The sequence below is a fragment of the Achroia grisella genome, unplaced genomic scaffold (assembly GCF_030625045.1).
Source record: "Achroia grisella isolate CSIRO2021 unplaced genomic scaffold, CSIRO_AGI_Agris_v1 utg204, whole genome shotgun sequence".
NCBI classification, from domain to species: domain Eukaryota; kingdom Metazoa; phylum Arthropoda; class Insecta; order Lepidoptera; family Pyralidae; genus Achroia; species Achroia grisella.
Window position 1 is genome coordinate 2014202 of NW_026712703.1, and position 26551 is coordinate 2040752.

General features: G+C 33.2%; 3 protein-coding genes across 3 annotated transcripts in view; all 3 read left to right on the forward strand.

Moving 5' to 3' along the window:
• Positions 1-482: 482 nt before the first annotated feature.
• Positions 483-1295, forward strand: LOC131842027 (craniofacial development protein 2-like). The gene has a single exon (XM_059190459.1). The coding sequence runs from the start codon at positions 483-485 to the stop codon at positions 1293-1295; it is 813 nt and encodes a 270-aa protein (XP_059046442.1).
• A 3249-nt stretch (positions 1296-4544) lies between these two features.
• Positions 4545-26551, forward strand: part of LOC131841999 (uncharacterized) — a 28294-nt gene continuing 6287 nt past the window's right edge. The window contains exons 1-5 of the mRNA XM_059190431.1: positions 4545-4636; positions 12568-12804; positions 14327-14455; positions 17429-17543; positions 17694-17872. Of these exons, the coding sequence (XP_059046414.1) occupies positions 4591-4636; positions 12568-12804; positions 14327-14455; positions 17429-17543; positions 17694-17872 (706 nt within the window). The 5' untranslated portion in view covers positions 4545-4590. The remainder of the gene's footprint in view (positions 4637-12567; positions 12805-14326; positions 14456-17428; positions 17544-17693; positions 17873-26551) is intronic.
• LOC131842000 (uncharacterized) lies at positions 19304-20333 on the forward strand. The gene has a single exon (XM_059190432.1). The coding sequence runs from the start codon at positions 19425-19427 to the stop codon at positions 20154-20156; it is 732 nt and encodes a 243-aa protein (XP_059046415.1). The 5' UTR covers positions 19304-19424; the 3' UTR covers positions 20157-20333.

The window sequence follows — 26551 nt, forward strand, 5'->3', positions numbered from 1 at the left end:
TTCCAGGGGCAAAGCTCATTGCCACCACACGCGTCGCAGGTTGCGGATAGCGAACGGCCTTCAGATATGGAGGTTAGCTGCGAATAACAACCAAGCAGTCGCGGACAATGCAGCGGTCTGTCGGAGAGGTGCTGGGGAGCCCATGGCGGGGTATACCTTTATAAATAGCGCGCAAAACTCCATGATGACGGATGGCAGTGGTGAATTAGGGCCACCACTATAAACAAAACTTTTGTGTCCGGGGAGTTGGACTTCGTCAACCTTGGTTGGTAGTTCAAATAGGAGAAGGAAAACTCCGATTTCGAACCAAACAAGCCCTCCTGGAAGAATACTGTGAGGTGAGGCTACCGGGGAAGATCAAGAAAAGAATAATAACCCGAGATAGCAGGTATAATAACTTGCATCCTACTATTCCCAAGGAGGGTTGACGTCAGGCAGGCGGCCGGTCAAAAAAACTGAAGCCAAAACCATTCTCTCGTAATATGAATTTGAGTGAAAGAATTGATGATCGGACTAGGGCGTACCCCCGAGGCGACGCGCAGGAGCAGCACCCGGCCACTGCGAGAAATGGAAAAGGGTTGTTGCACCACAACGGGCGGGTGCAACGTAAGAAGCAAGTCCAAAAAATAAGAGAAGTATGTATGAGGTGTGTTAGTTGGAATGTAGGTTCAATGACTGGAAGAGGAAGAGAGCTAGCGGAGGTATTAAAGAGGCGAAGAATAAATGTGGCGTGTGTACAGGAGACTAAATGGAAAGGAGCGAAAACTAAAGAGATTGGGGAAGGATATAAGTTTTACTACATAGGAAATGATGGAAAACGGAATGGGGTTGGAATAGTGCTAGATAATGAACTGAAAAATTGTGTGACAGATATAAAAAGGATAAGTGATAGAATAATAGCTGTGAAAGTGATAGTCGAGAGCATGATTCTGAATGTCATTAGTGTGTATGCTCCTCAGACAGGAAGTGATGACGATGTGAAAGCAATGTTTTGGGAAGATTTTGATGGCTTGATGATAAGTATCCCAGAAAGTGAAGAGCTATATGTTGGGGGTGATTTTAATGGACATGTAGGCGTACAAAATGTAAACTATGATAGGGTTCATGGGGGGAGGGCAATTGGCAACCGAAACGAGGACGGCGAAACTTTATTGGAAACTGCTTCCGCATTTGACCTAGCTATAATAAACACTTGGTTTAAGAAGAAAGAGGAACACCTTATCACCTATAAAAGTGGCCAGTATGCGACACAAATAGACTTTTTCCTGACGAGAAGAAACAAGTTACTACTGTGAAAGACTGTAAAGTGCTGCCGGGGGAAGATCTAGTTACACAACACAGACTATTACTAATAGAAATAAAAATTAAAGTACAGATACATAAAAATAGGAAATGCCCCCCACCTAGAACTAAATGGCGAATGATAGAATAAAACGAGTATGTAAGTAGATTCAAGAAAGAAGTTGTAGATAAAATGATTAGTATGAAAGACATGAAAGGAAAAACAGTAAATGAATGTTGGGATGAAATAGCACATTGTATAAGAATGGTAGCAAAGCAGGTCTTTGGAGAAAGTAAGGGAAAGTGTATAATAGATAAGGATACATGGTGGTGGAGTGAAGAAGTACAAAAAATATTAAAAGAAAAGAAGAATGCTTTCAAAGATTGGCAAAAGGTACCTACAGAGAATGAACGGCTGAAAGAAGAGAAAAAGATAATGTATAAAAAATTTAAAAAGGAAGCAAAAAAAGTAGTTGCAATAGCTAGAACAAGAGCCCTAGATAAAATATATAGGTCACTTGATGACCCTAGTGGCCAAAAAGAACTATACCGGATAACCAAAATGAGAGAAGAAAGAGCGAAAGATATGAAGCATGTAAAATGTATAAAAGATGATACAGGACAAATTTTGTTGAAAGATGATGACATAAAAGCACGTTGGAAGGGATATTTCAATAAACTTATGAATGAAGAAAATGTGTGGGATGATGCTCTAAAAGATGTCTCAGTAAACATTGGTGTAGTGAATGAGATTAGTATGGATGAAGTAAGAAAAGCAGTGAAAAGTATGAAGAATGGGAAAGCAGTCGGGCCAGATGGTATACCAGTAGAAGTATGGAAATTATTAGGAGATGATGGCTGCAGGTGGCTGGCTTTATTCTTTAATAAATTATTGCAAGAAGTGGCGATACCTGAGGAATGGTGCAATAGCTCACTAGTGCCCATTTTTAAGAATAAGGGTTATGTACAGGATTGCAATAATTATCGGGGAATAAAGCTAATGTCGCACAGTATGAAAGTATGGGAGAAAGTGATAGAGAAGCGATTGCGTGAAGAGACGGATATCACCCAAAACCAGTTTGGATTTATGCCAGGCCGAAGTACCACAGATGCCATATTTTCACTGCGTCAGCTGTGTGAAAAATACAGACGTGCTCACAAGAACTTGCACATGGTGTTCGTCGACCTGGAAAAGGCGTACGATAAAGTACCCCGACCGGTTTTGTGGTGGGCCTTGAAAGATAGAGGAGTGCCAGTGAAGTATGTGGAGTTAATCCGTGCTATGTACAGTCAACCTTGTACATATGTGCGGTCGGCCGCTGGAAACACCAGCGAGTTCAGTGTGGCTGTAGGCTTGCATCAGGGATCGGCTTTAAGCCCGTACCTCTTTTTGTTGATAATGGATGCCTTGACGTCGGAGATACAAGAAGAGGCACCCTGGTGCATGCTATTTGCAGATGACATTGTGCTCGTTGGTGAGGAGGGGGCTGGGATACAGAGTAGATTGGCGATGTGGCAGCAAAAGCTGGAAAACGGGGGCTTAAAAATTAGTGTTTCCAAAACGGAATACATGTTTTGTGATTTTGGCGGTCTTTCTGGCTCTGCAGCCATATCACTAAATGGTGCTCAATTACCGATTTGCTCCGATTTCCGGTATAGGTTCTCTCCTCCAAAGCAAATTAGACAGGGCCATAAAGCATAGAATTAACGCAGGATGGATGAAGTGGCGGCAGGTTACGGCAACGACATGTGACTCGCGTGTTCCCCTTAAGCTTAAGGGGAAAATTTACAAGGCCATGATCCGGCCTGCTGTCTTGTATGGATCAGAGTGCAGGCCCGTAAAGGCGACGGATGAAAGACGACTGCATGCAACTGAAATGAGAATGTTGAGGTGGATGTGTGGTGTGACAAGAATGGATAAGATAAAGAATGAATACATTAGAGGAAGTATGAAAGTGGCACCGGTGTCAGAGAGGTTGAAGAGTAATCGTCTATCATGGTATGGACATGTAATGCGTAGGAACGAGGATAATATTTTAAGAAAGATGTTACAAATGAATGTGGATGGTTATAAGGGCAGAGGAAGGCCAAAAAAGAGATGGATGGACTGTGTGAAAGATGATATGGTAAGAAAGGAAGTAAATAACGCGATGACTGCGAACAGGGATGAATGGAAGCGAAAAACATATTACGCCGACCCCAAATAAATGGGATAAGGAAGAAGCAGATGATTTGCGCTATATATATTGTGAAGGTATATTCAGATATATTAAGTTACTTAAATTTTTCTCTTATTGAATTTCCTGTTTTTATGACAATTTCACAAAATACAGAAATTTTCATATAGTACTGAACTAAAAGCTGTTTTTTGTTTTCTGTATATTGATGGATCTTTCAATACATTTCTTTTTATTATACTCTACGTATAGACCATTTAAGAAACAAACCAAGCCTCTCCAACCGTTATGTATGTTAAAAAAGAACAAGTATTTTCTTCTTTGAATTGCTCTTAGTTTTTTCTGTTTGCTTTTGAGGAACCTGCTCGTGAAATAAATAAATAGCATTAAAACGTATACTTATAAATTGTATATTTAAATTAATAGTTCGTATTTTTCATGTGACTAGGATGGTAAACAATCTGCCGGCTCACCTAACATTAAGTGATAACCGTCGCCTACATACATAAACATATATAATCTTAATTTTATATTCGTAGTAATTTTCTTGCATTTTGGCGTACTAAGATGTCATGCTTCCGTCTCCTATAATTTTACTGTTATATCTCACACCTTTTACCCAAACACAACTTACAGACGGTACCCGCGTAGATAACTTTTACAATTTGTATCTAGGTGAAATTGTATTTTTTATCATTCAGTGTTGTAAATTTAATTGCTGCATGCTGTATACTTTTTTACAAGTAAAATTCAACAGGCTACCAACAGGCATGCGCAGAGCAACTCCAAAATGCCTACATGTATAGGAAGTTTTCAGTTCGTGCTTGTATATAGTTTTGCGTGGATGTTCCCCGCGTATCACAAGCTTTTCGGCTTAAACTTCGTGGTGTACCGAAAAAGTTGTACGTTGTGTTCGAAATAGTTCGGTCATGGACTAAAGAACTATGGATTATTTTGGACAGTTCGTGTTACTAATATTCTGTTCCAGTTTGTATCGATTGCACTAATATGTAAATGTTGTGCTTTATGTTTGTCGGTGTTTTGTTGCGTGCTAAAAGTTTCGCCGCGTGTAATTTCCTCGCTATCCCACTTTCTAATTTAGACGGGTTTGCTTCAGTAATGTCGTGTTTATATGAAATCCATTAACATGTTTATATTGGTGCTTTGTTTACTATCACGTACGTAAAAGTTAGTTTGTTACTATCTAAGATAAATAAAGTGATTACTACGCAGACAGAATCCAATCTCATCCTGACAACTATATAATATATAATACAAATATACATTTACAATAAGTATCTAAATTCTCATTCCAAAGGTATCATGTGACAGGCAAGTTCTCAGTCACCTTTTTTGTCTATTCGTCTGTTGCGACGAAAATATATTTTGATTTATAACTTAGTGATTATGAAGACTGTTCTGTGCGATATATTAGGAGTGTATTGTTGAGAACAGTGTTACTAGAATATTTCGTAATATTTCTCTTTTCTCTTTTGAACTTTTAGATTCCTTTCTTTTGAACGTCACCTTTTCATGTTATTCGTAAAGTTAAATAAATGAAGTTGTATGATATACTTATTGTATAATGTTATTTATGAAGCCATCTGCTGTTTGAAATTTAAACGCGATTTATAGACGTAAAGTTTCTTATAAAACACTACAAAGAATGAAATGTGGTCATTGTGTCAATTTGACAACACTCCTATAACTTCCAACATAATATAAAAATTTGGTCTTATGTATCCAACTGTAATTTATTAATGTACAGACAATAAGCTATTTTCGGTACTTTTTACTTGGTTGTCAAAGTGTCAATATATAAGATATTTACTCTGACATCATTGCATAATATAAAATAAAGTCGCTGTCGCTATCTGTCCGTCCCTATATATGCTTAAATCTTTAAAACTACGCAACGGATTTTGAAGCGATTTTTTTTAATAGATAGAGAGATTCTAACGTAAGGTTTATATATATAATATATCTACATTCGGGCAAAACCTATAAAAGTCAGATATTTCTTTTTACAAACAGATAAGTTTTAATTTCATTTACAGATTAGTTAACTTTTACTTTTTCTATAAGTAGAAATTAATCAAAATATTTTTATTCATATAGGTTTATTACAGACTTTTATTATATGTTTAATCTACTATATGTTCGTTGTGCTTTCGATCTAAGAAGAACTGACTAGAAATTCGGCTCTTAATAAAGTAGCAGTAGCAAATAAAAGATAAATAGATAATCATGAAAAACACACATTCTAATAATATATAAATATTCGTAAATAACCATGATACCAAAACGGAGTATTATATATACAGTAGTGAATATTTGTTTCTTTGTGCAATATCCATTGATACTCAAAAGCCTTTGTGAACCATTATTGCTATTATAGTGAAAGTGTATCTCCGGAAGTATATCATTACATAGTATAAAACAAAGTCGCTGTCGCTGTACGTCCTTATGTATGCTTAAATCTTTAAAACTACGCAACGGATTTTGAAGTGGTTGCTTTTTATAGATAGAGTAATTCAAGAGGAAGGTTTATATGTATAATACATCTATGAGAAGCCGGGATGGATAGCTAGTAAATATAAATTATGAATATATCCATCAACATTTAAATTTCTCAACAACTCTAACCGAATATTTCAGCATTATTACAATTTCATAGAGCATGAAAATAAAATTACATAAATTGTAATAACTGTCATTAATTGCAGTAGGTAATTAAGAAAGAACTATGAAATCTATTTTTATTACCGAGATAATTAATATATTTTAACAAGTAAGACTTTGTCCCTTTTAGGTTACTAGACGGTTAGTTACTTAGCTTACTGAGATGTATTTGTTTGTTTTCTAAGACAGTGAAATTACAGTCTACATACATAACATCATATATATGTATAGACATGTTGTAGCTTTCTTGTCTTTATAGTTACGTAAAAAAAGAATATTATTAAAGTAATATTTAGTTCTTTCTTGTTCGGTAGTCATTTGAATTCCAAGCAAATGTAGCCACATTTAAACGGTTGGATAAATTACTCCTCTTGTATTATATAGCCCTAGTAACAGCTTTTCAATTAGGATCAAATTACATTGAAATTATTGATAGATAATATGTGATATATATTTATAGCGAAATAGTTGACAATAAATTTAATTTCTTATTAAATATAGAATTAAATAAAATTAAATAATAGCCTACAATTATTTTAGTATTTATATTGGAAAGTACTATCAAATACAAACCTTTAACTATTTGGTAGTGCATTTTAATGTAAAATTTATTCACAGACAAGCGTAAGCGATATCATAAGCAATCTTGGGACAATAATTCTTTATGTGTACAAATAAACGTTTTGCTTCAAACATACAGTCGATAGCTTTCGATTTTATATATAGGTAGTTACGACATAAAGTGCCTTTACGCGTGGCTTATTTTACAAAAGCCCTCCCAATGGAATGTGACGGGGTTGTACTGTACATACATACATACATAATGTTGTATCCGGAGAACTTTGAAACATCAACGTTAAAGGATCTTTAAGTGTCAGTACATATGTTACAATCGTAAGTACTTACTAGTGATTCAGTATTGCTATTTAGTGTATTAAAATTTAGCAGCAAAACGTTTATATATATATTATTCAAGTCAAAATTTATATTACTATCCCTACCGCCCAAACATACGAAAGTGCTCGTTGAAATAATTCCATAATTATAATACCTATTCATAACTTCAATAATATCGACTCAGACATGACGAATCACTGAGTCAGTTAGGACTTATTCTCTTTATAATATTGGTATAGATTCATGTACTAAAATAATAAACGTTTAAATATTGAATTCATTTACCCCGATATGAAGGAAAATAACCACTTGAAATCTGTTCAATTTTCATTATAGTCATCGAAGTTGTTTCCACGAAAGCTTATATAATTAAAATATTTTAATACTTGTATATTAATTAGTTTATTGAATCGAAGGAAAGTTGAGTGTAGTGTTTACCAAAATGAAATGGCAACATTCAAGTAATTGCTTGATAACCATAGGCGGTTAAACGATTTTTTTCTACAGATGTAATGTTTCTTACTCTGTCGGATTTTATCATTAATGACAAATATAATATATTTGTCAGACTTTATCATAAATGACAACAGTATATCGTATAGTCTTATTCTAGATTGGCATACATTTTTATGATTATTCACTTGAGCAACGGCGAGGTATAAGCTATACCTCGTTCCTTCTTATCATAGGAGTTTGCCTACAATATCTTCGTAAATGCCTACGAAATATTCTTACATTCATGCATTGCCATAATACACCAGCGTTCATGATTAGAGATATCAGTCAATCAATGAAAGCAATTCTATGATGTAGCATAGAGAAAAAAACAAATAAAAAAATATTAGTTTATAGGATTGCTGCTCACTAATTGGGCGATTTGTTTTAATCTATTACGTCATTTATTTTGTTTAAAAAAGTTAACAAAAGTTAAAAAAGTTTCACTCGCCGTTATTCGCATATATAATCTTTACATAATATAATTTAGGTGCGATTGCTTCCACTTCCCTATACCTTCGATCTTAGTACCCAGTAGTGAGTATCTAATATAATATGGCGATCTGAACACAACCATCTCACCCCAAAATTCACATATCTTTCGAACCCAATGAACCGTACCAATAGTAAGTATGTAATATTGTATTGGGACTTTTACCAGAAAACAATATGTTGCGTAATTTCCTGTGCTTAACAGCCCGAGGGCAAACTTCCTCTTTATGTCATTTGTTACTATTCTGGCCATCTTTTTATTTTGATTAATTAAATACTTAATTAGAAGTTATTTCCATTATTCACTGCTAATAGGGAAGTTGCCTGTAGTTTTGTTGATTGCCAGCCTTATCATTAACCTTAGTCTACTGCTACTCTATTCCATATTTTATAATCTATATAAATATTTATTTATATCTTCAAACTTGGACGATTTTTTAGCTTATACGAGTCTAACTACGTATATTACATGACTAAGCGAACAATGAAAGCAAGGGTAAAGGCAACAAGGGACAAAAGTAATAATGCATTTTTTTATCATAACAATATTATAGCCTTGTTTATATGTAGGTATATTAGAATAATAATATTTTTTATTTATGTTTAAGCATTCCAACACTCACATAATCTAATGCATAAGATATATATTATTATTATATAATTACATTTGACTAAGCAATTACCTATGCCAGAAATTTAAATTTGAACTGACAGATATACCAACTAATTAAATCTAGTATAGTAGAAAAGATATATGGATACTACTCATATATTTAATGGCCTTTTCATCAGTTTGTAAAGGTAAATTAGGTAATACAAGGTTGACGCCAGAAATTCGCGAGCTAATTTTAATTATGTTATGTATTTTCGGAATGTGGCTGAAGTTCGTGATTTTCAACTCATAATTGACAAACATGGTAATTATGTCATTATTGTTATTAATTTAATTACTTTTACTCATTGAAACGACATCAGAATAATATTACTTCCTTAGTCTTCATGTTTAATAATATGTAGAAGTATTTTATATGTGCGTAGTTCTATGTGCAGACTGTCGATTTACTTCATTCTCATGGTCTTCTAATCACTTGACGAAGGTAAGTAAAGGTCTATATACTTAATGAAAATGCACTGAATAACGTATCGACAGTAATATACTCGTATTTTAATAGCTATGTTTTAAAGTTTTATTCGAACACAAATATCCTTATGAATTCATTAGTATAAAAAGTAATTATACACCTATAACCTGGAAACCGAAAAAATTACTATAAAAATATTTTTGTATTTATTTACAACCGACAGATAAAATGACGAAACCGTAATTGAGTGTCTTTTTATGTGAATGTTACACAATTACTGCGTCAAATAAGTTGATATTGTTTTTGACGCACGCCACTTATAGATTTTTTTAGGATCGGTTATTATTACTCTAATACTAACACTCACACTAATACTCACACCGTCATTGTACTCTTGTCAATACGCAAGATGATTTTAAGACGTCTTTTGTATTTAAAAAAGAAAGTTGACTGAATAATTTGATTGAATTGTTGATAATAATTTCATTGAATACAGTTTACCATACGTACGTTTGTAAGAGATAAAATGTCAACTGGCACCCACATCAATATAGTAGTAGTACATGTATGATAGATTTTCAAGTCAGTGAAACGTGGGCAAGCGTGTTACGTAGATATCTACTAAATTCTATAACAATATCTGATGTTATTATAAAATAATTGAGACCACAAATGTGGATCCTTTCCCTCTTTAGTACAAATGAATGTTGCAAATTCTGCTTACTGTAAAATACATACTTAATGTATATTTTTCTTTACCCGTCTACTCGTGATTAACCAAACCAGAGATAAATTAAGCTGAGTAAGGCAAGTCGAGAGACAACATTCATATATTATCTGTACACTAAATACAGGGTTTTGTTTGATTTGTCGTTAACCCATAATAATAAGAATAATAAGCAATCCACACGTACTCGAATAGATACAATAACATTCCAGTACGTTTCAATTTCCCTGAAAGCCTGTGGTTGTTATATTAACAATACATTATTCATAGACTATTTGAGGATATGAACTGCCAAAACAGTGTCCTTATCATAACTATTAGATACGATATAATACATTAACTTAAGGGCTACATCATTCCTCGCAATGCTAACGCACTCTGTTTATAACTACTCGTACATATTTATCATCACTCAGAATTTCTTATGTTTCTGTAAATGTCTGTCTTCTAAATTCTTCTAATAGTGTCTTCTAAGGTTTTCGTCGTGTCAATGTCTCTGATAATATTAGGGGTTACAAAAACAGTCAATATATACAAAAATACCTGTTCCATAAAACGAGGTAGTAACTTACAGGACTGATAGACTTATACGTCAATAATTCCTGCTATAATAAACTACAAATTTTTGGTAACTTTTGGTGACAGTACCATGTACATTTTCATTTTATTTATAGTCACTTTATAGACGAGTACTGCCGAAGATCTACTCATAATATGATATTTGTCGTGCCTTTTAGTTTGAAGTAAAATTATTTCTTGCTACATATTCTATTGTATATTACCTACTTGTAGTGCGGATTGCATTTCGAAGAATTATATCATGTCTGTGTCAATACATGAAACTCTGAAACAACTTGTCGTCTCTTACAACAACGAAGCTTATCCCCACTCTTTAGTGCGTTTTCCATCAAATCAAATCAAAAATCATTTAGGTATTTTTTTTAAATGAAAGTGTCTTATGAACCTCTTATAAACAGATTTATAAATATGAAATGTTTTTAGAATATTTATTTAATATGAATAATGTATTTGATATATTCAATAACATTCAATAGTAATTATTTACAATGATCTGCTCAATACGTGTATCAACTTATTTTAGAAAACCGCTGTGATATAAAAATCGTAGTAAAATAGATGTCGTTTCTATTTTACTACTTTTTAATCTGAAACTATAATATTAAAATGCCTTAATATGCTAAGTCCACCATTTTAATTTTTTAAATAAATGAATACATATTAGAAAGGCGTAAACAATTTCAAAGCTTAATGCATTTTATTATTAAAGTAATAATATGCATGAAACATTATGAAGAAAGTATTCTTGTACAGGAAGTATTCGAAGTAATTTCTCAGATTTTTTTGTAATTTTCACGGGTTCCAAAATGAAAGGATTTCTTATAGAGGAAAATAATTGATGTTCGCAAACAGAGATTAACTTATTTTCCGTCACAAGGATGAAACATAAATATTATTCCACAAAAGACTGTTTCTTTATTACAGTCGTGATGTTATTACTTACTCGTATAAATAACGTCGTTATATTTTCCTAATTATTTTGTAAACCTGTTTGTATTTTATAAAATTATTTCATATGGAATTCTATAAGAGGGGTGTTTGCAATAATATTTTGTATATTTTCGTTATAAATAGCTAAACAATAATGAATTATATGATGTATGTTATTATTTAGTTTTGAGTATTGCTATGCCTTTTTTATTTCTCTAGACCATTCCTGCGCCATCTACCACTTTCTATCTTCTCTCCTCTACCCAAAGGTTGTCTGGAAGAGATTGCTTACGCGATAAGACCGCCTTTTGTGCCTTATTATTATAGTTATTATGTACATATATGTTATTACATATGTTCTTTGTAATATACTTCTGACATAAAGAATAAATAAATATATTTTGTATGTCGGTATCTACAATTTCTATCTATTTTTGTGTTAAGTCTACTTCCAAACATTACAAAGTTGAGTAGATATGGTATATACACAGTAAGTAACAATTGCTGAAACTTAGATACTAATTTTATTTTGTAGTTTAACTTAAGTTTTCATGAATACGTATTTACAGAATGTCCATTATATTCATTTTGTAAGTTCTAAACCAATTTCAGTGTAAATATTATTGTTTAAGATTCAGAATATTAACTTCTATTTTGTGATAATATTTATTCTCAGCGGAAGTTATGAGAGTTCAGAAATTATTTAAGTTTAGTTAATATTTATTGAAAAAAATAGCAAATTCAATTATTTTTATGAGCTAACTTACTGACTTGGAATATTTCATTATGTACAGCAGAAAAGCTATAAATCGGGTATTCAGATGAAGTAATATTAATGGCATGGCTTAAAAATAAGTCATAAGTCGCCTTAAAAATATAATAAGTTAAAATAATGACTTCTTATATCTATACCATTATTATATTTTATGGTAGACAACTGTTAGATGCGAAGTTTCGCCAATAGTTTTTTGATATATTCATGCCTGCATTGTCATTACAGTCGGATTTTCAAAATTTGGTAACAGTAGGTATAGATGTAGCGTAATGTCAGAGGCTGCTTCATTTAAAATACAAAACAGTCAGCAGGTATGCGCTGCGGTTACTGATCCAATTAATAACGTACCGATAGATATAACGATAGGTCGTTATTGACTGACTGATATAACCGTATTGATAGCTGTCCCGTATGTATGTGTAATTATAAATATTACTAAATTGTCGGCAGAATGCATAGCAGTGAATATAACGCGTATACAAGTACCGTCGTTGGTGGAGACAGGGACAGAGTTCGTAATCCTCGATTGCGAGTACAGTACTGGGTCGGTGACACCGGGCCCTGGACTCGTGATGAAGTGGTTCTTCAATGGTTCTGCTGGCTTAGTCTACCAATGGATACCGCCAATGCAACCTCAAGTCATTGGCCTGCTCAAGGGGAAGGTTGATATAGGTTTTCGAATATCTGGTGAGTTATTTTTTTAAGATAGGTACATATGTAGATATAGAATACCGATGAATTGGTCAGTAAGCAATATGTAAGATTGGGGTAGATGTGTTTCTTTCTACCTATTTCTCCCCCTAAACGCTTCATGTAATTTATAGATGAATATAATGATAGAATTAACCACGATGGTTTTCAGCGGCAAACCGATTAGATGAGTGTATATTATATCTAAATATAAAGTACATTGCATGACTGCCACGTTGGTCTAGCGGTTTATCGCACCGCCTTATTTCCAATGGTCGCGAGTTCGATTCCTTGTACTATGCAAACATTTGTATTCATAAATATGAATGTTTGTAAAGATCTGGGTGCTTTCTATATAATTTATTATTATATATATTATTATAACATATTGTTTTTTTGTAAATACATACATTACAAAATAAATAAAATGTTCAAGTATTTCTATCAGTTATCGCTGTGAGAATGTGTGAGTTCCTGGGTTATTATTCTTATTGCTAGCAATGATGCACCCGCCTGTGTTGGCAAATGGCAATTTACCACGATAGTTTCCAGGGACAACCGCGTGGAGGTCAACCTGACATGATACATTGCTAGCAATGAGGGTTGTTAGTCCACATTACTAACAATCCTTTTTCCCCTTATCTGGTGAGTTGTGAAAGTGGAACTCATTTTGAAGTTGTTTCTAATATGAAATTCCTCCAGCGAGGACATACTAATTTAAACTTGAGTGTCGAGTGTAAAGTTAGTAACTAAATATTAGTTTTCGCGAAAGTTAATTTCTTACTTAGCATCGTTCAGTAAATAAAACAAGCTATAAAAACAGTCCTATGAGACAATGTCGAAATTACGAAGTAGAAGAAAAAGTTAATTAGTTTATTTGCAAACAAGACCGAAATTGTTAGAGGTCGTCTCAATGGTTGGACAAGACCATAACAACTTATATATCGTTGTGTAAATGTAGCAAATGTAGGTGCAAAATTAAATACCATATTAAGAACGCGGTAGTTGAGAGATCTAATTAGACCAAAGTAAATATATTTAAGACTGATTCTTTGGTTATGTAAACACCAATAAAAATCAAATTATTCCGAATATGGGCAGTAGGATGCCGCCTGATAGTTTTGCATATACTTAGCATATAGCTATATTATATATGCAGGTATACAATCCAAATACATATCCGTCGCAGCCCTTAGATTTTTTTTCGAACTATTGTAATGTTGTGGGCAGGCTGACCTTTACACTTTTACCGACTGAAAAAGGATACCACATCATACTGAGGACACAATTTAAGGGTTAAAACCTAGCTTCAGGACGTCGTCATTTCGTTCCAGAGAACAGGGATCGAAATTACGACGTTAGGAGAGGCAAATATAGATATACCTCTGACTACCCGAACTGACAGCCGTGAAGGTATAAATTAGATACAATATTTATTTAATTTAGTACTTAAATATTCTACTATACATGACTGTACCAATGATTAATGTAAGTATTACATTCAAAATGATTTTTGCAGACGAACCACTTCAAGCTTATCGTGCTATAAAAATTATAAGGCCGACCACGGATTTAAGTGGAAACTATACTTGCGTTGTGTCCACCTTCATGCAGGAGGATCGTCAAACCAAACCTATGCTTGTTTATAGTAAGTATTTTGTATTTTTAAATGCATCAATGCTTTCGCTAAAGAGTCTGTACTGTAGAATAAGAGCAAGCAACGCTTATACCTCTTTTAAGTGGCCACGGGAGTAATATTAGCGTTTACCCGAGAACAAATAAATAACTGATTCCGACCAGAATCTCTAATACCTATCCAAAACCTACCAAAACTAACTTAGATATATATACCTAAGTTATTGATTAATTAATACAGCATAAACAGTACAAATAGGAACGAAGAAAATTATTATTAATGCAGCAATGTATCACTTCAACTCGATTTCCACGTGGTGAGACTCTGGAAACTATTCCTGATGTTCCTGGTGAATCTGCCACGATAGACTCGTGGTCCACTGGTGGCCTGCATGCGTATACCTTTAGAGTAGGAGGATTCTATTATTACTTATAGAAAAATTGGCTATACTTCATAATTGTAATTTTTTTGGTTCTTGAAATTTTCTCAAACAAACACCTTATCTCAAACATACCAATACAGAAATTATTTCATTTTATATATCCACAACGCAGCCATCATAGAGATTAAGAATATTACGGATTCATTAAATTAACTCATCCCAACTTCTTAAATAAATTACATATATGTTACCTATTAATATACGAAGTTCCGCGTAAGTTAATATACGCGAGTATTCCGGCGTTCTTCAGTAAATTAAAATTGACAGCAACGAAAAAGAAGGGTCCGTGTCGGTTCGTTCCAGTGTAAATTCGGCTAAAAGCTTAAAATAAGTAGATGTATACTTAAAATAGTATACCTACTGTTATTTCAAGGTTTTCACATTAATCTCTCCACAAATATTTAATTGCATTTATTTTTTTAGTCACTACAATGGCAAACAGCAATTCAGAAATATATAAAGCAGTAGGAACTGGTGTCTTTATACAAAACAGCATTAATCAATCTAATGTGTCATTCCTGTGGTTTGAAGTTATATATAGATATGATTAATACCAATTATGTCAACAATTTAAATTCTACTTTTATTAAAAATTATCAGTAGTATATAATAAATAATATAAATAACATACATAAATCTCAGAAATAATAAAAAAACTAATATAAAGTTAAATTCTGTTCGGATTAAACACCACAGTAATCGACATTGGGCGGAACCGCTACACACCCAAAAAGGAGTAAGAAATTAGCGTGGGTATAATGAAGACCGTTTTTGCTATTATAATAAGGAAGCTCCCGAGAGTGTTCATCGCTGTACCAGCGAGTAGCGACCGCCTATTGGAACAGGTAGCTACCCACGTAATTAGCACAATGAGCTGGCTGAGTTAAGTGGCTAATTACCAGGCCTCAGTGAATGAGTTTAAAAGCAGCTTTGAAATTATGTTTGCACATTATCCATCGTTAAAACGATAAGCTTATTACTCGTCCCCGAAATATTAAATTCCCTATTATTACATACTATTTAACTATGCGGTGTACTTGCTGAAAACTACTGAAAGGCCTTCAGAAAGTTTCGTGTTTATAAAGTAATTTATTAGAGTACATACGTAATCATAAAGACATTTCCATCAGTTTAGCTTAACTATACAATAGATAGGTAAATTTATCACAACTACCAATAGTGGTTCATAACATCTGCATCAGCAATTTTATCTGCGTCATGTATGCGAGAGGAACCTTTCAAAAATAATACGTTTACTCCATTTTTGCAATATTTTTCATTGATGCTCTGCTCCCATTATTGGTAGTGTGATATTATGCAGCCGTTCTCATCAAATTGTCTATCCAATTCTGAATGATTTTTTAAAATTAGAATCAGTATTCCTGTGATTAAAGTATTCAACTATACAAATTTTCATGAGATTAGCGTATTTAACTAAACAATCAAACGATTTCGTCAGATTTGTTAGGTATACGTAATATTACTATGTATTTAGGAGCTTCACAAGACAAACCAATAACGGGTTATATTATATGTAGGGTATATATAAATTATAAACGTACATATATTGTAAAATAAAATAAAATTATGATACTTACTATGGCTAAGTTTTTAAACATATTACGTGTATGTACTCATAATATATGGATTCGAAAACTCCATTAATAAACAGACTGTAAGTATGAAATAATATTACTTGGTGTCTGGTCTAAATACAAAAGTACAAACCAATCTTTCTGAATAGTATTATAACAGCCAAGATCATTTGACATACGAGTAATATAAAGAAAAGGCCAAACTCAATCCAACCCTTACAATATATATTTTTTGAAACATCCTCATCGTAAATCATTTAGCATTCACTAGACTGAACGTTATGGCATGGCCATCTTTTCGGTAGTTACTAACTCTCACACTAACGAACGATACACGCCTTGCACAACAAACAAAGTATTCACATAAATCAGATAGTAGTTTCAGATATTATTATTGCTCAAATATACGTATAAAACTTAGAGCATGTAGTCATCTAGTCAACTATATGATAGACGTCCGGTGTTTTAGCGATTTATCTCACTGTCTCGTCTTAAGGTGGTTGTGGGTTTGATTTATGTACTATAAAAAATTTGTAATCATTATTATTTACATTAGCTTGAATATTTTTGTATGGAACAAAAACATATTTATATATTTCAGTTAACTCGGGAGTACCTCAATACTCTTAGTAGATCGGAACCTAAAGTTTGGGGGAGCTATATGATCTGTTTAAAATAATTTATTTTAACTACGTAAAGGTACCAAGACAAAAGAAACTGTTTTCCAAATTAATAAAAAATAATGTATATAAAAAAGTTTCATGTTCTACTTATGTGCATAAGTAGAACTTGCAAGTTTTTTATTTACTACTTTTGTAGTTATACCCAGTTAGACAATATATGTTTTTGCAACTTTCAGTGAGCATATTACTTAACTAATCATAACACCGCTAATATTTGTCCGCTGATAATATACACTAAGTTATATGTTTTTCTATTTGTTTTCAGGTCCCGGAAAGAGCTTCCATTTTGTTCAAGAGAAAAAATATGTGTTCTTAGTGACGCTCATTTGTGTGGCTGAAAATTTATATCCTAAACCCATTATGGTCATTTTATCACAGGGGTGAGTATTTAAATTCCGTTCCAGTCCATTGTAAATTAAAAATATGTATTACGTTTACTTCTGATTCATATAATGGTATGTTTTGAAATTGTCATTTTAATTAGATTGATAAAATCCAGCTACTTCACGTAAATGTAAATTTGTATCTAGAAAACCATTGGAGCAAGCAGTGACTGAAATTAGAATGGATTCTTGGGGTCTATATACAGTGGAGACGAGAGCTCTTGTTCATGACGACGACGTCACAAGTCCGTGGGAAGAATTTGTGTGTGTACTGAAATTGCCGCCTGCGAACTACATAGTCAACAGAACGACAGTTTATTACCCTGGTATGACTATAAAACATTATCCATATTCATAATATAAATGCGAAAGAACGTCTGTTTAATTATTACTTCTCCATTCCACTAAACGATTGCACAAATTTAAATGAAATTAGAAATTTATATAGATTACTGACTGTCATAAAGACATATTTTATCTCAAAAAAAAAACCATTTCATCTAGTCCTCTGTAGAATACATATTATTATATATTAATCCATATTAACCGATTTCATTATATGTACGTTTTAATTTATTTTAAGTGTTAACTATCGTGTGACGCACCATTAATTGAAAATGGTAAAGTCAATAATCATGTAACCTGAAACGGAACGTCAGAGGCCAGAGCCAAAGTAATCTATGTGACATTGACAAGTGGATGACGGATGATTGAACGTAGGCAGCGGGAGTTTTGGAGCGAAAAAGTTGGAGTGTTTATATTATTATAAAAACAAATAAGAGATAGGTAATTGTGAATATTGTAGGCATTGAGGTGTTTCTCTCCCTGACTAACCGGTATTACGCCTAAGTCGTCAGGATACTAGTGATTTTAAAAGTTCAGAAGCGGTACCAATCCCGCCTACAAATTCGACCGTAAGGTAATTCAGACTAGAAGTTGTGGTAAGTGAATTTACGTTAATAACACGCATACCATTAAACGCAGTGTCTCACTTGTTTTTTTGAACTTTTGGATGAATTGCTTTCTACATATTAAATAGATTTAGTATGTACGATAACTTGCGAGAGTAATGACATGACATGTAGCACGATATTGAGGTATACAATATACCTAAGAAAGAAGTATTATGAATACATTAAGTATAAAACAACATGGATATCTAATTAGTTTAAAATACAGAGTAACTATTGTTATGTTATTAATGCCTATGATACGAGTATGATAGGATATCAACAGATTAGAAACAGTTACATTAACTATGTTGACATACAGGTTGAACATGAGAACACATACCATGTTATACATATAAACAGTGTAATGGTATTGCTGAGTTTGTTGCTAATTCACAGTAAATTAGTCAAACTTACTGTTCAGTTTTGTGTGTTTGTTCTACGTGAATTGAATTGAAGAATTGTTATTATTTCTTTACATAGGTACACATATATGTTTGATGATCCCATTTCAGATAAATGACAATCACAGGCATAGTCCAGGTATATGTCTTAATTGTGGTTATAGTCCCAAATTGAGATACTGTCATATATATATTATATTGGCTGATACTTTGATATGTGTTTATTAATGAATTATAAAGCATATTAATATAGATAGACACAGTATATTGTTGACATAAACTGATACAAGCTACATAACATGTTATATTATTTTTTTTTTTTTTTTTTTTTTTTTTTTTTTTTTTTTCTGGTGAGGTTGTAACGGTGACATACATTCAAAAGTGCTCCAACTTAAAATTATAATTAAAAATAGTAGTACTATTTTAAAACTTTTAATTTTATGTGCAAAATAATCTAGTAAGAGTACACTTCACCTGCCAACTTTCACTATCACATATTTCTCACTGGTTCACGTAAATCCACGATGTATAATCAAAAACTGAGCTTACAAGACACCAGAGCAGAGTTTGCACAGAGGATGGAAGAATTTGAAAAACGTCTCCAAAAGGCTTCATCCTCAAATTCCGACACGACTGCTATAGCCGAGGATTTTGCGACTTTCAAGGAATTCACCCTTAAGAGTCTTGCTGCACTACAACACCAGGTGGACTTGCTTGTGCTCGAGGTAGACCGACAGGAAATGCGCAGCCGCAAGAGGATTTTGCTCATACATGGAGTTCCAGAGGCCAGGCAAGAAGACACAGCCTCAGTCGTTGAAGGTGTAGTTGTCGACCAGCTGAAAGTGATTGATTTCACAGCTGCCAACATTAGCCGATGCCACAGGATGGGACGACTAAATTCAGCGAAATCTCGCCCTATTTTGGTTAAGATGTGTGATACTGGCATTCGTGATAAAATATGGTTTGCCAAAACGAACTTGAAGGGATCAAGCATTACTGTGTCGGAGTTTTTAACGAAACTTCGTCATGACACCTTCATGATGGCCAGGCAACGATTTGGAGTCAAGAAGTGCTGGTCACGAGATGGCTTCATCCACATTTTGTGCCCTGATGGATCTAAACATCGCGTTAGCAGCTTGGCCGAGTTAGAAAAGGTCGCGCCGCCGCGGCCGGTCCCAGAACAGCAAAAGATAGCCCCACAGGTGAAAGATAACGTTGCTGCATCCAAAACGAGGCGCGCCAATGTTAAAAAATAGGTCTAATGATGTATCTTGTTTACTATTTTCGCTTTGTCTAAATTTTAGTTCCCTACACTTCAATTTCATTCAACAATCTTAGATCCAACAACTATATTGTATATATTTCTCTCTAATCTATTGCCAACATAACTCACTTGTTCTACCCACTTTTGTATCACTTTTTTTTTTTATACATTATCTTTGGTCTCAGATTTAATATTGTCAATTCACCCTGATGGCAGCTCACAGCATAGTGTAGTTGTAAATTTTTAAACCGATTGTCATTGTTAAATGTCAATTTTAACCACAGTGTAATAAGTCAATCTTGCAAGTGTAGGTGAAGTTTTTATTTATTCTGTTTTTGGATACCAGCTCTTTGCACTTATGTTATAGTAAATTATGGTTATATTCAATTATATGTGATATATTGTCATATTAATTTAGCGTTTTGTTCTTACAACTGGCGGGTGGAGTGCCCATGTAATGATAGTACTTTCTAGAATACATATTTATTTATATTTTTTTTTATTATTTTTTAAAGTATATTTATATATATATATATATATTTAGGTGTGATATATATATATATATATATTTTTATTATATATTTAAACATTAATTTATACATATACAATGCTAAATAATATTGATAGTGACGGTGATGAAGACGATTTTTTCTCCATATCATCGCATAATTTAAGCAGTAACAGTAGCATGTTTAGTTTTCCTTGTTTGTCTGATGTCTTGACTGGTTGTTTTTCAGATGTTCCTAAGAATTTTAACGTTATTCACATTAACGCCCAAAGTATTCCGGCACATTATTCAGATTTATTGGCGTCCCTCGACCAGCATAATGTACATGCTATACTAGTTTCCGAATCTTGGCTGAAACCTTGTCTCCTCTCCTCATCTTATTGTCTTCCAGGATTTCAACTTATTCGCAATGATAGAACCAGCGGCGGTGGTGGTGGTGTTGCCATATATTTACGTTCTCACCTTCCATTTTCTATAATTAGCATGTCTGCACAGCCACCGCCACCAGATGCTGGTGAACACTTGTTTGTTGAAGTCCTGCTATCCCATTCAAAAATACTTCTTGGAGTCTACTATTGCCCTTCCATGCACATCAACTATTTTTCCTCCTTGGAAAAGTTGCTTGAAGACTTCACACTAAATTTCCGTCATACAATTATAATGGGCGATTTTAATACATGTCTGCTTAAAAGAGATAATCGGTCTACTACATTACAATCTACAGTGCAAGCTTGTAACATGTATATTCTACCTCTTACAGCTACTCACCATTTCCCCAACTCCGCTCCATCTCTTCTTGATTTAATATTCGTCTCCTCCTTGGAACATGTGGAAAAACATGGTCAATGTGATGCTGATGCTTTCTCTTACCATGATCTTATTTATTTGTCTTACAAAATCCGACCTCCTAAAGATAAACCCAAAATTATTTTTCAGCGTAATTTTGGTGGTATGGACATTGAGGGATTGCGTAGTGACGCCGTGGAGACGGACTGGTCACCTGTTATGGCAGCTGATTCTATTGACGACAAAGTAATGCAATTCAACATTATAGTGACTAAGTTGTATGATGTACATGCACCTTTAAGAGCCATTAAAATAAAGCATACTCCTGCTCCATGGCTCACAGATGAAATTAGGGCACTTATGCACAAAAAAGTTACAACCAAGGCCAAATTTAAACGTCGTCCAACTAACGATAACAAAATGAAGTACTATGAAGCCAGAAATCGCTGCAATAGAATGTGTAGGGATGCACAACGTCGCTATATTCATAACTCAATTTCTGATCAGGAACCTGCTAAAGCTTGGAAATTCCTTAGATCACTTGGAGTCGGCAAGATCCGTCACAAAAATTTGCATCGAAACTTAGACATAAATTCTCTCAATCAGCATTTTTCCTCGTCGTCCATTATTATGGATATAGATGACAAAACTAGTACAATTTCTTATCTTTCATCACTTCCGACTCCAAACTATTCTCCTTTCGTTTTTAATCAATTCACAGAGTGTGATGTTAAGAAAAGCATTATAGCAATTTCCTCTAGCGCTGTTGGTGTTGACTGTATCAGTCGCAATATGATTCTTCCTATCCTCGATCAGATCCTATCAATTATTTGCCATATCCTTAATCACTCCGTAATAACTAGTGTTTATCCTAAAATCTGGAAAGAAGCGCAAATAATCCCTCTTCCAAAAAAGGCCAATCCCGCATCTCATTCTGATTTCCGTCCCATCTGTATTCTACCTTTCCTTTCCAAAGTCCTTGAACGTTTGATTCACAACCAATTCACCTCGTTCCTTAACAAAAACAACCTAATAAATCCTCTTCAGTCTGGTTTCCGACCTGGTCACAGTACAACAACTGCTCTCGTTAAAATCACTGACGATATCAGACTAGGTATGGAAAAAAGTCAGTTAACTATCCTTACACTCCTTGACTTTAGTAACGCCTTTAATACCGTAGATTTTGATATCCTCGAGGAATTGCTACGCTCTCTTAACATATCTCCACCTGTAGTTGAATGGTTTCACAATTATTTGTCTGGACGTCGGCAGCAAATCCGCATTGATGATACATTTTCATCATGGTGTGATACGTTTGCCGGTGTTCCACAAGGTGGCGTTTTATCTCCCTTACTTTTCACAGTTTTTATAAACTCAATTTCTAACTTACTAACTTCTTCCTACCATCTATATGCAGACGACTTACAAATTTATTATCAGGCTCCACTAGAAAACTTCAATGACGCTATTTCCGTAGTTAATAGTGATTTGACATATATTACAAACTGGAGTAAAGCTTTTGGATTAACAATTAATGCTACAAAAACTCAAGTCATTATAGTAGGCAGCTCCAGGCTAATTAACAGGATCGACTGGTCGACTATCGCTGAAATTAAAGTGAATGACGAAGTAATTCCCTTTAGTACTTCTGTCAAAAACCTGGGCATTCATATTGACAGCTTTTTTAATTGGAGACCGCAAATTCAAGCAGTTAGCAGGAAAATATTTGCAGCGTTGGGGTCATTACGGAGGTTGCGCAATTTCCTGCCCATTGCTACCAAAATTACGCTATCTCAATCTCTTCTTCATCCCATACTTGATTACGCCGATACATGTTACTCTAATCTTACAGAAGACCAACTTAATAAGCTTGAGCGACTTCAAAATACTCTTATAAGATTTATTTTCGGTCTTCGAAAATTTGATCATGTTTCCGAGTTTCGCACTAAACTCAAGTGGCTTCCTATTCGCTTTCGCCGGAATACTCACATTCTTTCCCTTCTCCATAATATCCTTTATAACCCTTCAACTCCTAACTATCTGAAGGAGCGGTTTGTTTTCCTTCATAGCTCTAATAACGCCAATCTTAGGTCATCGGAGAATCTCCAGTTAAAGACACCAGTACATCATACTGCTTTTTACGACATGTCCTTCACGGTACTTGCTGTCCGACTATGGAACGATCTGCCACTTCCCATACGTAAATTGACATCACTGCCTGCTTTTAAATCGAGCGTTAAAAAATATTATTCACGAAACTTATCTGCATAGTAACGTCGCTATTGTATAGATATTATTTAATTTATTTATATGTATATATGTATGTATATATGTGTGTGTATGTATATTTTATATATAATGATTATTATGTAGTTATATGTATGTGTATATAATATGTAAATTGTACATCCAACAACGAATTGTTATACCTCGACCAGACACAGTCTAATCACTCCTCTCCATCCTAAGGTTGCCTGGAAGAAATCGCTATTTAGCGATAAGGCCGCCCATTGTTACCTCTATATTATAATTATTTTGTTATTATTTTCATATTTAATGTACATATTAATTTATGTAATTACTCTTTCTGTGAGAGGAACAATAAAGTGTTTTTCATTTCATTCATTCATTATATTTCATAATATTACATATTAAAGACATTTTAGATGCTATCTCATGATTAGCTGTGAAGCTCTCAGTGAAAATAGTACTTAACTCTGATAGTACAATTATTATATTTATTTCTTGCTGTGTTTTGAATTTTATAAATGTATATATATATGTATATATATATAGCAATGGCTAACAATTGGTAGTAAACTCCAATGTTAAAAACTGAATAACTGTAAACTATTATTATTAATAGTTCCTAATTTAATTATTAATTAGTATAAAATCCAATTGAGATCTATTAGGATGCTCAAGGTTATCATAATCATATGATATTGATTATTAATGTGTTGAAAAAGCACCTAGAGATGATATCCAATTCCTCAAAGGTGTCATATTATGCTGGAATTATATATTATATGTATGCTCATAATGAATGTATTATATGTTTGAGCAATTGGTTCACTTCTTTGATGCTTCTCTTGAAATTCATTAGAATGGCCCTTAGCAGCCATTGTTGATCAATAAAGGTACTTAAAGGTCCTGTACAGGTACCTGTAGCTACGTACATTTGTCATTTCAGACAATGTTTAGTAAGTGATTGTTGGAATTTATAAGCACCCAATTAATATGTGACATGTTAGAAAGTGATAGATTACAGGTAAGACTATTCTTACATGGTTCAGTTTTGTAAACTATGAAGTTGTCTTTTAACCTAAAGAAAGGCTTTTGGTAAAGCCAGAAATGGATGTTGTTGGGTCTTGATTGTACAAAAGACCTGTTGACTTTAGTTTAGTTTTATAATTTATGAAGTTGTCTTTTAACCTAAAGAAAAGCTTTTGGTAAAGCGAGAAATTAATGTTGTTGGCTCTTGATTGTATTATTGTTTGTACAAGAAACCTCTTGAATTTTCTAAACAATACTTGAGCAACAAGTTTGTCTTTAAATTTACTATTAGTGTTATGAATATGAATAAAAGTTTTTGGAAATAAGTTAATATTTGTGTACATACAGAATGTTTGGATATATATATTGAGTCGCAACAGTGAGAGTATTTGCCTTTTGATGAGTTATAACTCTCCATACAGTAAATTGCACAAAATGTCATGATTTTATAATATGAATATGTACAACATAAGACAATTGTTATCACAATAATGAAAATAGACTATTGTAATATATTGCAATGTATTGCTATATTGTCCAATCTTGTGTACTGCATAAGCTAATGAACTGAAGATTTGCTGCAAGGATCTGAGCTTAAGTTATCCATTGAGTTTTATTATTTAGTGTCATTTGTAGAATGACAGTACTAAGAAACTATAAAGTGGACAGATTCATTGTTAAATCTGTATTGGAATTGAAATGTCAACCAAGGAGGAAATCATAATTGTTTAAATTCAAATTGTATTATATATTTGTGAAGTACAGATAATAAAAAAAAAAATAGAATATATAGAATATATTATTGAATATTAATATAAATAAATGTATATCAGAAGATGATAATAACTGATTTAAAGCATTCATGAGTTAATAATGAACTCATCTTGAAGTTAGCACATGGATTGTGTCAAACAGTGTGGTCTAGAATTGTGAAATTTGGATAATAAACTTTATAATTCAGATATTATGGCAGGAAAATGGAAATAAATGAGTGCATAGCACTCTTTTGTTGTATATAGGTATGGACAGATGGGAGAGAATTAAGTGAATACATGTAAACTGTGATATGGTGAAATAGAGGAGAAAGGAAAAATTGGATACTATTTTTAAATGGTTTATGTAACTTACCTTTTATGTATTTGTATACTACAGGATTATAAAATATTTTATGATTTGACTAATGAAGTTTCTGTATATTAATTAGTTATTATTAAATAGTCTCTGTGGGAGGCAATGTTAAGATATTCAAAGTACATAAGCTTTAAAATTATTATAGAGGAAAATTATGAGACACAGACAGACAAGATTGTTAGGAAAGTAAAGAGATATGGATATTCTAGAAAACTTTGCTGATGACCTTGGTAATGTGGTTATTAATAGGCTGCATAACTTTCCATGCATGGAAATTCGTTCCCATTCTATACAACCGTTATATATTTATGAGAATTCCTGATTGTTGGTGTTTTATGCTATGCCTTTATAAGCATGTGGTTTGTTTTATTTAATATAACTTTGTTACCAAAGAGGATGAGACTGAAGTTAGTCAGTTTTATGAAGATAGCACTCCTATACTGTGCCACACTTCCAATTATCTTCTGTGAATCTACTGTACTGTAGAGGACAGTGCATGGCGATATAGCTATAACAGGAATATATAAGTAAAAAAAAAAAAAAAAAAAGAAGAATAGGAAAAATCCTCAATATCTTGTGAACACAAGTTAATCACTGCAAATGTAACTTAGATTGAAAGTGAGATGTTGGTATCCGTTGGGATGAACAGTGATTCACAAGCACAGTATCAGAAAAAAATATAAATA